This window comes from Ursus maritimus, unplaced genomic scaffold (assembly GCF_017311325.1).
Source record: "Ursus maritimus isolate PB19 unplaced genomic scaffold, ASM1731132v1 scaffold_4, whole genome shotgun sequence".
Taxonomy (NCBI): Eukaryota; Metazoa; Chordata; class Mammalia; order Carnivora; family Ursidae; genus Ursus; species Ursus maritimus.
In genome coordinates, this window is record NW_024426552.1 from 79,207,949 (window position 1) to 79,222,244 (window position 14,296).

Consider the following 14,296-nt stretch of genomic DNA (forward strand, 5'->3'; position numbering starts at 1 on the left):
TTGGGGATAAAGGTCTTTATTCAACAAAGTTATCTCACTCAGTAACAAAATAACAGGAGGTTAACACTTCCCCCAAAGGTCTGGAGCAGTGTCCACGGCTGGCAGCAGGAAGCATGGTCCACTGACATATCAGTGGCAGCTCAGAGGCCCTCGTAGTGACTTAGAGGTCATAGTTGGGGTTCTTTCGAAGGATAACAAAACCTTCCAGAATGGGGGTGACAGGAAGAAACTCCTCAGTGGCCAATTCTGCCCGCTCCCCGTGGGCCAACAATACTGGGGTTGTGTGTGTCTGGAACCCTGTGATAGTCTTAGGCTTGCCGGCCTGGCCCACCACATCCACTGCCTGTTGGGTAAGAAAATTGAAATGGCGGTGTAGCAGATGGTAGTGAAGCAACACCCAGTGCCCATACCAGTGTCACAGAAGCAGGTATGTATGCATTCTCCAAGTTCTAGAGCCCTCCCATCTGTTCAACCCCTCACCTGGCCCACACGGACAGACACTGGCAATGGCCGCAACTCCTCATCGAATGTAACCAGCATCCGGGGCTGCATGGCAGCCACCAGCCCATACAATACATAGTGCGATTTGCCCAGGATTACTGAGGGAAGAACAGAGGACAGTTAGATGCATCAAGGCACGCCTGATCTGAACCTTGGGACCCCACTCCAGCTCTGACTCTTTAACCCCTCAGTGGTTCAGGTGGATCCACACCCCTCCCCTCATACACCATACCATAACCCAGAGATACTCTCATCTTATTCTGCCCACAGACTTCACACTTAATAATTAATTTTCCTCAGTCACTTAGGAACAGACACTGGGCTCAGCTCTTCATCCTCAAAAAAAAAAATCTCTGTGGGCCAGATCAAAAACATGGGAGATGAGTTTCATAAGGCCCTTCACAGGCCCAAAGAACATCAGGAACCCAGAGTGGTACAGAACTAACTTAGAGTCTGCTCCTAAATTACAAGGTGGCCCTGGTAAGTAAGGGTGGCGATGGGGCCACATGCCACTATAGGAGTCGCAGCAGGAACTCACTGTTGCGGACATCCAGGAAAGAGACGAGCACAGTGAGCAGCCCAGCCACGGCCACTTGACTCATAAGCTGCCGGTCACTGTGGTAGGGGCAGAGGGTGAGTGTGCCCTTCCCTAAATGTGTCAAGCCCTGGGAAAAAAGAGAGAGGGAGGGAGGGAGGGAGGGAGAGAGGGAGAGAGAGAAGTAAAGGTCACCTATGAGGAGATGTCACCTAACATGGCCATACAGAAATCCCACAACTCATTCAAATCCTCCCTCCCAGCCAAACTCAAGGTCCCCCTCATGTCACTACGTGTCCCCCCTCATTACCACAGATACTTCCCTTGGCACACTTGAAGGGAAAGAGTTCTAGTCTTTACCTGTGCCAAGCGCACCATGAAGAGGTTGTTGGGGTCCTTGGCATGATACTGGGCTAACTGGCGCAGCATCGCAGCCAGACGGGCATTATTGGTACCTGAAATGTTAACCATTACAGAGCTGAAAAAAAGACCTCAAACATTCCTTCAAGCTACTTCTGATTTTTTCTGACCGATACTCACCACTACCCACCATGCCCATGGCAAAGATGGAGTTGTAGGAAACTTCTGGGTCAGCATCATGAGAGAATTTACTTAGGGTATCCAGGATGTTGAGTCGTGGATTTGAAACCGAGATTAGAGCCAATGCTAAAGGCACAGCCCGTCGGAGTGTAGGCTCCCCATATCTCAGCTGGTGATAAAAGAAAATAACAAGAGGCATCACAGAAACAGTACAACAAACTCAGTTACAGGAACAGACTGATGGGTAAAAGAGGCATAGCATGGAGAACAGGCATAGCAAAAAAACTATTCTCCATCGAGAAAACCCATCAGGAATCTCCTCTGGGGAACTCCAGGCACCAAAACCAGTATATTCCAATTTTCTCCATGCAGTACTCACCAAGTGGCCAAAGGTTCGTAGTGCCATCTCTGCACCAATCTCCTCCCCCATAGCAATAAGGGCAATCCCCAACACAGCCACTCCCTGCGATTGAAGAGGCAGCAGAACCCAATAAGCTCAGCAAACAAAAAATTCACCTTTGACTCAAGTCCCGTGTAAGAAGAAAAAGCTGTCCTGTGGGGGCTCACCCTTACCCCTCACGTACAGAACCCAGCCTCATGTCATCTCAACACACAGCACCACCCAGAGGGGCTCTCACCCAAACCCAGCTCCCCTGCTCCCCTACACACTTATCTTTTCTCAGAGCCTGACTCAAGACACTGCCCAGCTGCCCACAGAACCTGATGTGCTCCCATGTCGGCAGGGGCTTCCTTCTTGTCCTTATCCTTCTTTTCCTTCTTATCCTTGTCTTCCTCTTTTTCCTTGGAGTCAAAGTGTTCACTACAAATATGGAGCAGCTGCTGTACCTTCAGTACATTCCCAGAGCCTGCAGCATGGTGGTAAGGACGAGAAACGATAGAAAGAGGACACCAAAAAAAAGCTTATTCCAGAAATAGAAGAAGCTAAAGAATCTACAGCAGATCAGAACAACTGAAAAAGGAGAATCAAGCTGAAGAAAGGTCCAAGAGAGAAGTGAGGAGTCACTGGGGAAGCACGAAGACACAGACCTGCATAGGCACACACATCCACTAGTGTGTTGGCAAAACTGCGGAACGGCTCGGACACAACCTCCAGCGCTGCCAGGATTGCCTCGATGGCCTCGCCNCTACACGACAAATATGACGCATCAAGAGGACACCTGCTTCCATCCAGCACAGTTTCTGACACATAAGCCCCCCCGTTGTACCCAGGTACTATCAGCCTTTGCCCAGAGAGACATCCCTCACCCAGGTGGTTGAGGCCCAGTCCAAGAGGAAGCCAACGAGCATAGGTGTCCTTGAGTTCAGTCTCTGACTTCTCCATGATGGTCTGAAGGATAGTGGAAGTGACATCTCCATTGCAGGATCCCACTGCTATCATTCCACAGGCTAGAGCTGTCACACCTGCCACCTAGAAACAGGAAAATCAGTATTATGCATGGTAAGTTATTAAAATAGCTGTTTATCTATCTTGATTCAAGACAACCAATTCCTACAGACCACCGTAACCACACTAGGTAATGATCTCTTTCTGGTGGTACGTCAAAGTAACAAGAGCAACTACTGAATATTTACTATATATCAGCCACTATGCCAACTGTTTTATGTACTATTAACATTTAACCCTCACGACCACCCCACAAAACAGGTCCTGTTTATTCTTTTATTGATGAGGAAAATAAAACCTAAAGGGATTGAGTTACATGTCCAAGATCACACTGCTTATAAGCAGAGGTGGCACAATTTGAACTGAGGTCTTTCTGACTAAAGCTATGCTTTTAGCCGCCACGCTATATTTATCTATCACTAGAATGACTCTGCATAATAAAGAAAATTTAAGGTTGGGGTGCCTGGGTGGCTCAGTTGGTTAAGCGTCCAACTCTTGGTCTGGGCTCAGGTCACAATCTCATGAGTCATGAGATCAAGCCCTGCGATGGGCTCCACGCTTGGTGGGGAGTCTGCTTGAATTTGAAGCCCCTTGCCCACTCGCACAAGCATGAGAGCTCTCTCTAAAATAAATATATCCAGAAAGAAAGAAAGAAAGAAAGAAAGAAAGAAAGAAAGAAAGAAAGAAAGAGGAAGGAAGGAAGGAAGGAAGGAAGGAAGGAAGGAAGGAAGGAAGGAAAGAGAGAGAGAGAGAGAAAGAAAGAAAGAAAGAAAGAAAGAAAGAGAAAGAAAGAAAGAGGTAGGCAGGCGGAAGGAAAGGAACAGAAAGGAAAGGAAAGGAGAGAAGGAAAGAAAGAAGGGAAAAGAGAAAATTTAAGGTTAGCCAATGACTGAATCAATGAGTGATAGAGAATCAGCCACCCCAAGCTGGATTAAGTTACTCCCACTCTAGTCTGAGTACTTCCTCATGGACCCCAAGGCCTGGAACTCAATACCAAAATGTTAACTCTTTAGCCTCAGTACCACCTGAGGTTTAAAATTCCAGTTCCAATTTCACCGAAGTGATACACACACCCCCTCCATAAACACACACACACACACATTTTTTCACTACTTATCACAGAGAGTGGTAAGACTCAGAGCACCTTCCCTACCTCCCCAAAATGTCCAACAGTCTCTCCTCACCTCCATACTAGACTTGGAATCTGCCATCACAGGGAGCAGCAGTGTTAGAACATCTTCACGATTGGAGCCAGCATAAGCCAAGCCGAGCCTGCAAAAGCCAGGGACAGGCGGTCCCAGACACACAACCAAGGACAGGACAAGGAAGGAACAAAAAGAGGACTGGTCATTTATTCATCATTTCAATAGTCACCAAGAGCCAAATACTCAACAGACAGGGTAGCACTCCTTGGCAATACAAAGGTGAAAAGGACCCAGTGCCGTTTTCACAAAGCTTACAGGTTGAGTACTACCACCAGAGCAGCAAGAAGCCTTACCCAAAGATGGACCCAAGTCTCATAGTATTGCTGTTGTGAAGAACATAGTCTGAGAGCAGTGCCAGAGCAGGGTCACACTCATTCCGGACCCCAGAGTTCACGATGCCACAGGCCAGAAGGGCTCCTGACTGCAAGATGCAAACAGATTCTTCACTCAGGCTACTCTACCTTCCCCACCACAATGGATACAACATGGACTTCACTGTAATTTCCACCTTAACTGGAGTTAAAAACCAGGTAGATCTCACCAATGAAAGGGAGACCCTGAGGGCCACAGAACTTGGTAGGACAATGTCCCCATTAGTAGGCTATGCACAGACCAACCTTGATGTAGTCCTCAGAGGAGTACAAGTACTTGTCAATCTGGGTGAGGCCACCATCCACATCCCATAACAGAATCATGCCAAGGGATGCAGCTGCACTCAACATTCCTATACCAAGGAAAAAACCTATCAGTCTTAAAATGATCCCATCCTAAGAAATTGTTACAAAGAGCTCTGTAAAAAACAGCCCTGGGGATCCCTGTCACATTATACAGAAGGATAACAGAAATGAGCAAAGCAACACAAAGATAAAGTAGCCATAAAGTTATACCATGGTCTTTGTTCTTGTAAAGCCACTTGTTGCCATCATCAGTCAGCAGCTTGTCCTGGCCAAAAGCGGCGTTCACAAAGCCATTCACAAAAGAAGAGGCCAGGTTCATGCGGGCAGAATCCACTTGAGAGCCACTGCCCCCAAACCCTGCACAGGAGGGAGAGGAAAGGAAAAAAGGTTTAGAGTAGGGCAAGAAAGGAACACAGCATGGTGGCTGGTCTCTAGCTCTGAACTGGCCACTTGGGATCCCCTATCTATGCCCCCAACAGTGACTTGGAGAAAGGGTATGTGAGAATTCTTAGCTCTACAGGATAGACGAATATGTTGGGCCAAGCCATCACTCCAAATACAAGGGGCATAATTAAGAATCCTTCAGTCCTTACACACATGGAGATGGCTACTCACTGTTGTTCTCTAGGTGGGTTTTATAGATGTCATCAGGCACCTTGGGCTCCATGATGTCCAGCTGAAGAGAAGTCAGAGAGTCACAACTGCTCCCCCACTACTCCCCCACTGCTGTCCCTTTTATCCCACTGAATGGCCATTCTAAACCAAGGAGAGTCTAGTCAAAGTTAGAGTCGGGGAGGTGAAATGCCAGGTAGAACGACAAACCAAAAAAAGCCTTGATGGAAAAGGGAAAAGAGTCTCACCTCCCGAGCTAATGCCAAGAAGTTGCTGTTGAGCTGTACATTGGACATGATCTCTGTCAGGTCCTCATACTCCTCCACATCTTCACTAAGCTCCAGAAATACCCCATGCCGGCCAAGCATGAATGCCATCTGCTTCTGTACTACCCTGTGGGAGAGAGCCATCACAACTGCTCAGCCCCCATCCATCAAGAAAAGCCCCTGAAGCCTTAACCAGAAACTACAGGTCCCAGCTCTTCATGCAAATGCCCCATCCATGAGCTCATCTCTTCCTTTGCCAGATTCTTCCCTACATACACATCCTTGCAGGAGGTGAAGATGTCTTCTACCAACTCCATGTCATTGAGCATCAACGCCAATCTCAGAGCTTCAGGAAAGCGACTGAACTTTCGGAACACACCCAATGCACAGCGCAGTAGGGCAGAATTCTCAGGTTCGGGCACGTAATTCACACAACTACAGAGACAGATACAACAAAGCAGTCAGGAAGTTCCAGACATTGACTTACCCCATTTAATTCACTTATCCAAAATAAATACTAAATGCCTACTATATACCAGGCATTAAAGCTAGATGCTTGACTATTTTTTTTTTTAAAGATTTTATTTATATATTTGACAGAGATAGAGACAGCCAGTGAGAGAGGGAACACAAGCAGGGGGAGTGGGAGAGGGAGAAGCAGGCTCCCAGCGGAGGAGCCTGACGTGGGGCTCGATCCCAGAACTCCGGGATCACGCCCTGAGCCGAAGGCAGACGCCCAACGACTGAGCCACCCAGGCGCCCCTAGATGCTTGACTATTAAGGAGACATGAAGTGTCCTTCCTCAACAAGCTCACAGACCTCAACAAATCAACTGCAGCCTGATGCTACTGATGCTGAGAAAACAGAGAAGGCACAACTGAGAGAGAAATGCTGGGGAGGCTAGGCCTTCCACCCATCCCCACCATGGCTCACTCACCTGGTAAGATAGAGGCAGACCTTTGCATATGCATTCTCATCGATGTCCTTCTCCAGCATATCCACCTGCTCAATTTCCATGAGCAGGTCACAGGCCTCGTGCTCTGCATTGTGGGCCATGTTGTAGGGGACGATCTCCTTCACCAGGGTCAGCAGTGGTTCCCGTTGTGTCTTTTCTGCATCATCCAGCTCCTGCCACTCTTTAGCCACTTCCCCTGCGAGATGCCTATGAATAGGCCCAAGACCATTAGGGGAGTACAGCTTCACAAGAAGCACTTCTGTGGCCCAAGGAATTCAATGTTTGGGAAATGCAATACTCTGGTACTCCAAGACAGAACTTACAATTATGTCTCAGGACCCCCAAGAAGGAAAGATCTTACCTGACATATTCGTGACCCCATGATGCCAATTCTTCCTGGGAACCCACCAGCCGATACTTGAGGCACTCACGTTCCCCACTCATAGTCATGGCCAAAACAGAGATGATGTCAGCAGCAAAACGCTGTGAAGAAACCAGTGCTTTAAAGTCAAATCCAGGGTAAGGGGAGTGGCACATTATGGAGTTAAGAACTACTGTCACTATCCCCCAAATTAAATTGTAACTATCCGCCAACCTTTGTATTAGAAATGTGCATACTTTATCCAAGCTAAGCCTCAAGTTAACCCTAAGGTTGGTGTTGCTATCTCCCTTTTAAACCAATATGGCTGAAGAGTGATATCAAAAGGAGAACGGAGATAGAGACTCTGAATTTTATTCTAGCTGCAACAATAAACTATTAAAAGGTTTTAAGCAGAGAACATTTTCACAATCTAAAAAGATCACTGTGACTGCTATATGAAAAACAACCTGTGTAAGTCAAGAACAAAAAGGCGGCAGCCAATTAGGAGACTGTTGCAGTTGTCTAGGCTGACTGAAGATTTCCTGGATTACCATTGTACTAATAGAGAAGTGACTGAACCAGGGGTTTATTTTAGAAATAAAACAAGTGAATGTACACGGGATATGAAGAAAACAGGAAAATTAAAGTTAAACATAAGTTTAAAATAGATCATGAGGGTGCCTGGCTGGCTCAGTCAGTAGAGCATGCGACTCTTGATCTTGGGGTTGTGAGTTCGAGCCCTACACTGAGCACAGACTACTTAAAAAAAGAAAAAAGAAACCCCAAGATCCACCATAAATGACAGAAACAGTATATTCTGAGAAGGCAATCCTCCTGTCAGCTCTTATGCCAGTATTTTGACTATGATCAACTCAGTTCAACCAGCTTGGATCTCAGGTCTGCTAGGCTTCCTCTGACTCCGCATGAGCTCCACAGTCTAGATGAAAAGGAAGTCCTAAGCTAGGCCTCCACAAGCGTCTGAAACAGCTTACCTTATTCTCTCCAGGGGCCATGTTCTCATAAATTTCCTTCAGTTTGCCATAGTGTGGACGCAGAAATTTGAGAGGCTTGGGCACTGAAGTCATGGAAGTTGTAGAAGATCGAATTTGCCTCCGCAGTTCCTCCAGGGCTGGTCGGTACAGGGATGTGTCCTTCTCCTGATCAGAAGATGTCAGAGCTCAGAGTCATATCTCTCAAGTCATAACACAGAAGTGTTTAACTAACAACTCCCCTAAGAAGGTAACTGTGTCTTATTCATCTGTGATTCCCCAACTCCCTGCTCACTGCCTGATACAAAAACAAATAATCCCGGTTAAGAGTTGAAGAAGAAAGCTATAGAATCTTTCAAATACCCTTAGTGATTTTTTTTCTCTCATAACATCATCACAACTCTAACCCTAAACAGTCCGTCTTTCCTTATAGCTCAGATAGGAATTGTTGCCCCCGAACAGAATGAAACAAACAGGCAGGAAAGATCCAAGTATGTACCCACTCGTGTCAACACCATGACTCACCCCCAGTCGTTCCACGAGCATCTCCAGTTCATCCTGAAGTTGTTTGTCCTCCTCAGACTGAGGGTTGGGAGAAGAAGTTCATCAAAAGAAGGAATCCCAAACACATCCTCCTCCCATTCACCCTGGGGCAGGTAGAGAGTGAGCCTGCCTTCTTAGGAGGGATCAGGTGGACACCGAAAGNGCAGGAATGGCACCCTGGCTGCTGGGCCAGGCTGCCTGAATGCCGTACTAAAAATGAGGGGTACCAGTAACCAGCCCGGGCCCACTTCACGAGTCGGTGGTGAGGACTGGTGGGGTCGGCGGAGGAGACAGCGCGGAACAGAGGATGAGGGGCAGAGAGTGCTAGGAGCCCCGAGGATCGCCCCATCCGCCCTCTCCTGGACGCTGCGGGGCCGTTGAGAGTCGGGCCCAAAGCCTGCGGAGCCGCGGTGACTCAGCCCCACGGCCTCCTCCGCCAGGTCCCGGGCCCGCGCCTCACCAGCTCCTGCTCTTTGTCCTTGTCGCCAGCATCGCGCCGCTCCTTGCCGCTTGGCTTCTCGTCCGCGGCGCCCGGTGCAGTCGTCGGGGTTTGCTGAGGCTGCAGCGGAGCCTTATCCCGGCCACCCTCCTCCATCTCCGCCGCCACTGCCGGCCAGCTGCGCGCGCACCGCTCGCACCGCCCCGTTTCCCATATGGCTTTGCGCGCGAGTCCCACGGCACCCTGCCTCCTGAGCACGCCTGCGACCGGAAACGCTGCTGGGACCCACCCACTCCCGCATACCGGGAGACCCCGCCCACGGAACTCGCCCCACAACTACAAGTTCTAGCCGCTAGCGACTGCGAGGCGCCGCCCCGGCTTGGATGTGGAGTTTTCTGAACGCCGCGCGACCCCGCAGTCTGCGATCCGAGACCTCCAGCCGAGCTGCGGTAGGAGATGAACAAGCTGCGAGCGGAGAGACCGCCCATAGGGTCTCCTCACAGCGGTGTGACTAGTACCCACCGTGACACCCCAGTTGGCTGCGTGGTGGGACAGACGAAGGAGATTCTTCAAATGTGGCATGCTTGATGGCCGTCTGTGTGAAATCTGTAATCTGTATCTACTGCCCCCACACAGCACGGCGGGATATTAATTTCATAACGTCCCACACACACACACGGTTGAAGGAGAGTGCTCTGATACTACCTGGAGGATATGGCTACCATCTTAAATCCACCTGCGGAGCCTGGTCGAAATCAATAAATAAAATATAGTCTTATGCTCCGATGCTAAATTCTGGAACTAAAAACAGATTAAGACAAAGTCTTTGCCTTCAGTCTCTGTCTTTTGGTCTTCCTCTCCCTGTTTTGACTTAGAAGGGGTGTGACGGACTCTGTTTATGACAGGACTAGTTTTGAACGATACATAATGTTCTCACATCCTTTTGAATTTGGTAAGGCTGTGTCCATTTAACAGAGGAAATCATGTAGTAAATAGTAGAATCAGGATTTGATCTTGATCATTCAGTCTTCCAAGCTCTTGATTGTTTCAAGCAAACCTCCATGTTTTTTCTTCAGTTTGGGCTGTGCGTATGCATCCAGAAGGTGAGAAAAGAGGAAGTAACTCCTCCCCCTCATCTGGTGGGAACACTCACCATTTGGCCTGGGATCTTTATTGTAGGTTCTGAGGCATTAAAGAATGCAGAAAGTGTTTGTTTACATTAAAAAAAAAAAAAACAGCATACTTAGCACTGAATGAATGTTGGCTAAATATATGTATAGATGTAAATGTATAGCCCATTTTAAAACCTGTTGCTTTTTTCATTCAGTGCTTGGATTCTGAGGACGACCTTCCATTTCCATCACCAATGACTTCTCTAGCCCTGGTCTGCTGACAGAATTTGGGCAGTCCACAGCTGTTCTGCCTATTCTGTCTCTGGCTTCAAGATGTCCATACCTTGTCATGCTTTCTTCTGTCATCTGTAGAGGTATTTGTCCTAAATCTCTCCTTTTCCCATGACTTTCTTCTATCAGATCTCAGATTTTGTCTTTTATACCACTTGTATCCCAACCAGTACCTTAGAGGAGATGGGGTGATGTGGCACAAATCACAGGCTGTTAATAGCAGATGCCTCCAGATGAAAAGTATATGTTTGTTGTACTATGTTTCAATTATTTTGTAGGTTTGAAATGTTTCAAAATAGGGGCGCCTGGGTGGCTCAGTAGGTTAAGCTTCTGCCTTCCACTCAGGTCATGACCTCAGAGTCCTGGGAACAAGCCTCACATAGGGCTCCCCACTCAGTGGGAACTCTGCTTGTCCCTCTACCTCTGCCCTTCCCCCTGCTCATACTATCTCTCTCAAATAAATAAATAAAATCTTTTTAAAAAATGTTTCAGAATTGGGGCGCCTGGGTGGCACAGCGGTTGGGCGTCTGCCTTTGGCTCGGGGCGTGATCCCGGCGTTGTGGGATCGAGCCCCACATCAGGCTCCTCCGCTGTGAGCCTGCTTCTTCCTCTCCCACTCCCCCTGCTTGCGTTCCCTCTCTCGCTGGCTGTCTCTATCTCCGTCGAATAAATAAATAAAATCTTAAAAAAAAAAAAAAATGTTTCAGAATAAAAAGGACAGGGAGAATATAAGCTTTAGAGAGCAACAGACCTGGTATTTGAAACCACGTGAAGCCTCTCACTAGCTGTAATACTTGGGCAAGCTTCCTAACCTCTCCCAGCCTGGTTTCTGCCTTTTTGAAATGTGAGTAATAAAGTATCTCCGTTGTAAGTTGTGTATTGATAATGAAATAAGACAATGTATATAAAGTGCCTAACTGGCTTTCTGACAACTGGAAGGGAGCCAGTTGTCATTTTCCAACCACCTCAAATCTGCAGGGCTGAGATATTCTTGTCCCCTGCTCCCCACTTCCAAGTACTCAAGCCCCCAACCCTCTCTGGCCAAACGCACATGTCTGGCAGTTATTTCCAAGGCCACATGATAACACTGATGTCCTGCCTCAAGCTTCGTTTCAGTCAAATTGCCCTTCCAGAAGCACTCCTTCCTACCATTTGGCCAAACTCCCAGCCTTGTGGCCAAATTGCTTTCTAATCGGGGGCATCCCAACACCTGTCCCTTTCCTAGCAGCTTCCTTAAAATTGCATCCATAAGCCATCCATGCTGTCTCCGAACTCATGGCTTAAGCTGTAAAGCTACACTCTTATGGATGGTTCCACTCATTTGAGAACCTTTCAACCCAAAGCATCATTTACATAACACCAGAAGTGCTCCTGACAGGATACAGCATTGCAGTGTTTCCACTGGGTTCCTACTTTCTTTTTGAGGTATTTCTCAAACAGATTGCTCTGTGACCCTTTTGACTTTTAATCCCCAGGACCGAGAGCAGATGTTACAATCTCCTCTTTGATAAGTACTGTCACAACTTCCCTTCTTCAGCCTCGCACCTTTCATCATGCGCCTTCCACCTGATCATCCCACCACCATTTCTGAGCATGCCTTGCCCCTTCAAGATGGTCGGCCTTTTCACATTGCTATTCCTTCTGTATAGAATGCCTTTCACTGTTTTCGAGCTAGCAAATTCTCCCATCCTCTGCTGCAGCTCAGTGTCACCTGTCTAGACATTTTCCTGTTCTACTCTTCAAGTTCTTCATTTCTTCCCTGTGCTCCCACCATGCGTGATACGTCTCTCTCTCTCTCTCTTCCTCTCCCCTAGACTCTGAGCTATTAGAGGACAGAAACTGTTTCTTATTCATCCTTTGTCCCTAGCACCAACCTAATGCCTGGCTTGTGGTAAGCCTTGATAAATATTTTGAATGAATTCATTCATTTTGCATTCATCTTCAGGTCATCTTTACGTATAATAATGGCCCACTGGGGGCTCTTTAGAGCTCGGGGCTGGGCATCGAGAAACTGTTGGGATACTCTATTTGTGAGTCATGATAGGCCCACTGAAACTGTGCTTGTTTTATGAGAGACTGTCTTCCAACCTAAAATTTCCAGAGTGCTTCCAAGTGTAAAATCATATTGCTTGATGTATGTTGCCTTATTGTGCATGGGAATTGGTCAGACTTCTCAATGGGACAGTGTAGGGTATGGCCCAGCACCTTACCAACAACTGCTTTCATGTGTCCACTGAGGAGCACCACACTTTACTGCCCCTTCTGCCTTAACACACCAGAGCATATCGCAGATGCATATTCATCAGTTTGGCTGGGCCACTAAGGGTGAAGGTTACATCTGTCAGCTCATGTTCACCTTGCTTTGCCTCTGGAACCAAGCACCTGCAGAGTGTTCAACAAACAGGTGCTACCTGGCTTAATTTCAGCTCAACATATGTTTAGGTTTCCTACAGCTTCCTGGTTGTCACATAGGCCTGGTCCAGGGGAGCTGGGTGGCACGGAAATGTACCTTCTGGTGATGGTCTGACTTAGAAGTGCAATTACACTGACCAGAGGACAGATTTCTACGCATGAGTCTAAACTCAGTCATGACCTAGAAGACTAAATGGTAGAGATAAGAGCATCCGAGCTCCATGTCTGACTTTAATGCAATCTGTCTTATCTGACATTGGAAGTTATGTAATTTTTTTCTTTTAGTTTCTCCATTTGTAAAATAGACACAATTATAAAACCTTCTTATAAGTTGTTGTGGGAACTTAGTAAGATGATTTTAAAGTGCTTAGCACAGGCGTAACAAAATAGGGACTCAGTAAATGAAAGCTGACCTTTCACCTTTTTGGAAATACGGAGTTTCAGTGCCACAGTGGCCCACTGGTCAGCATCCTAAACTGGCCTCTAAAATCGGATGTAAAGGGAAGGGCTGCCAAGCCTCTCTCCTCACTCATTAAGATCTCTGACATTACAAATCTCATTCTCTGTGCAACACCCAAACTTTACATGGCATTTTTTAATATTTCTCAATATTTGCTAAGCCCATGAATTCACTGCTTAAAACACTAACGCTGAACTGGTCCTCAGAGATCATCTCATCCAACCTACTTGTCTTACAGAATGCTAAGGATACTGAGACCTGAAGAGGGGATGAACCATGCCTAGTATCACAGAGCTAAAAAGTCACAGAGCTGGAGCCAGAACCCGGTTTCCGGAATGTGATGGCCCTCCTCTTTCCAATACACTTGGCTGTCCCTCGCAGAGTCATGGTCTCAGAGGCTCAGCCATATTTTCCCTCAGTCTTAGGGTTCCTGAGGCCATGGTCTTCCTTTATGAGCAGTCAGCATGTCCAAGTACGACAGGGGCCCACATACAGCTCTTGATGGAGCTAAGACAGCGGGCAGAAAACAGACTGTGGGACACATGTACCATCACCCAGGGCCCCAGCAGTAATCACTGCCAAAGCTTCACTTAACCCTCAACAGGCCCCCACCCCTACTTAGACTTGGGAGAACACTGAATTTTAAAGACAATCAAGATGACTCTTTCCACTGTCACTGTCTTGCTCTGGTTCTCATTTTACAGAAACCAAGGCTCGTGGAGGTGAGGGAACAAGCTTAAGGTCATAGAGCTATCCAGTCTTCAAGTTCAAGCCAGGTCTCTTTGACTGCAGTGAAGTGCTTAGGGTTAGATCTGTAAAATGGAAACTAGAGCACTTACAAAATATGGTTGCTATGAGGATCAGATGAGCTTGTGAAGGTGAACCTGCCAATAGAAGAACCACCTAAGGGAAGGAACCATCTTATTCACCTTTGCACCACCAGTGCCTGGCACACTGTTGGTAATCAATATACTTTTTAAAAGATCCATGAAT

At 47.3% G+C, this 14,296-nt stretch overlaps 1 protein-coding gene across 1 annotated transcript; it reads right to left on the bottom strand.

Moving 5' to 3' along the window:
• On the bottom strand, positions 1 to 9,214 carry PSMD2 (proteasome 26S subunit ubiquitin receptor, non-ATPase 2). Its single transcript, XM_008705246.2, has 21 exons — positions 9,050 to 9,214; positions 8,572 to 8,628; positions 8,050 to 8,214; positions 7,058 to 7,179; positions 6,679 to 6,903; positions 6,018 to 6,176; positions 5,724 to 5,868; positions 5,479 to 5,539; positions 5,074 to 5,220; positions 4,804 to 4,910; positions 4,480 to 4,607; positions 4,166 to 4,253; positions 2,838 to 3,005; positions 2,624 to 2,720; positions 2,297 to 2,442; positions 1,956 to 2,039; positions 1,577 to 1,745; positions 1,397 to 1,491; positions 1,040 to 1,166; positions 481 to 599; positions 1 to 343 (listed from the first exon to the last, which is right to left on the bottom strand). The coding sequence occupies exons 1-21, from the start codon at positions 9,182 to 9,184 to the stop codon at positions 161 to 163; spliced, it is 2,727 nt and encodes a 908-aa protein (XP_008703468.1). The 5' UTR covers positions 9,185 to 9,214; the 3' UTR covers positions 1 to 160.
• Positions 9,215 to 14,296: the final 5,082 nt, after the last annotated feature.

Coding starts and splice junctions, on each gene's coding strand:
- PSMD2 (XM_008705246.2), bottom strand. CDS start 9,184: ATGGAGGAGGGTGGCCGGGATAAGGCTCCGCTGCAGCCTCAGCAAACC. Junction 8,215..8,571: donor TGCTCGTGGAACGACTGGGG/GTGAGTCATGGT, acceptor TCTTCTGATCAG/GAGAAGGACACATCCCTGTA. Junction 2,443..2,623: donor GGATGTGTGTGCCTATGCAG/GTCTGTGTCTTC, acceptor ACCATGCTGCAG/GCTCTGGGAATGTACTGAAG.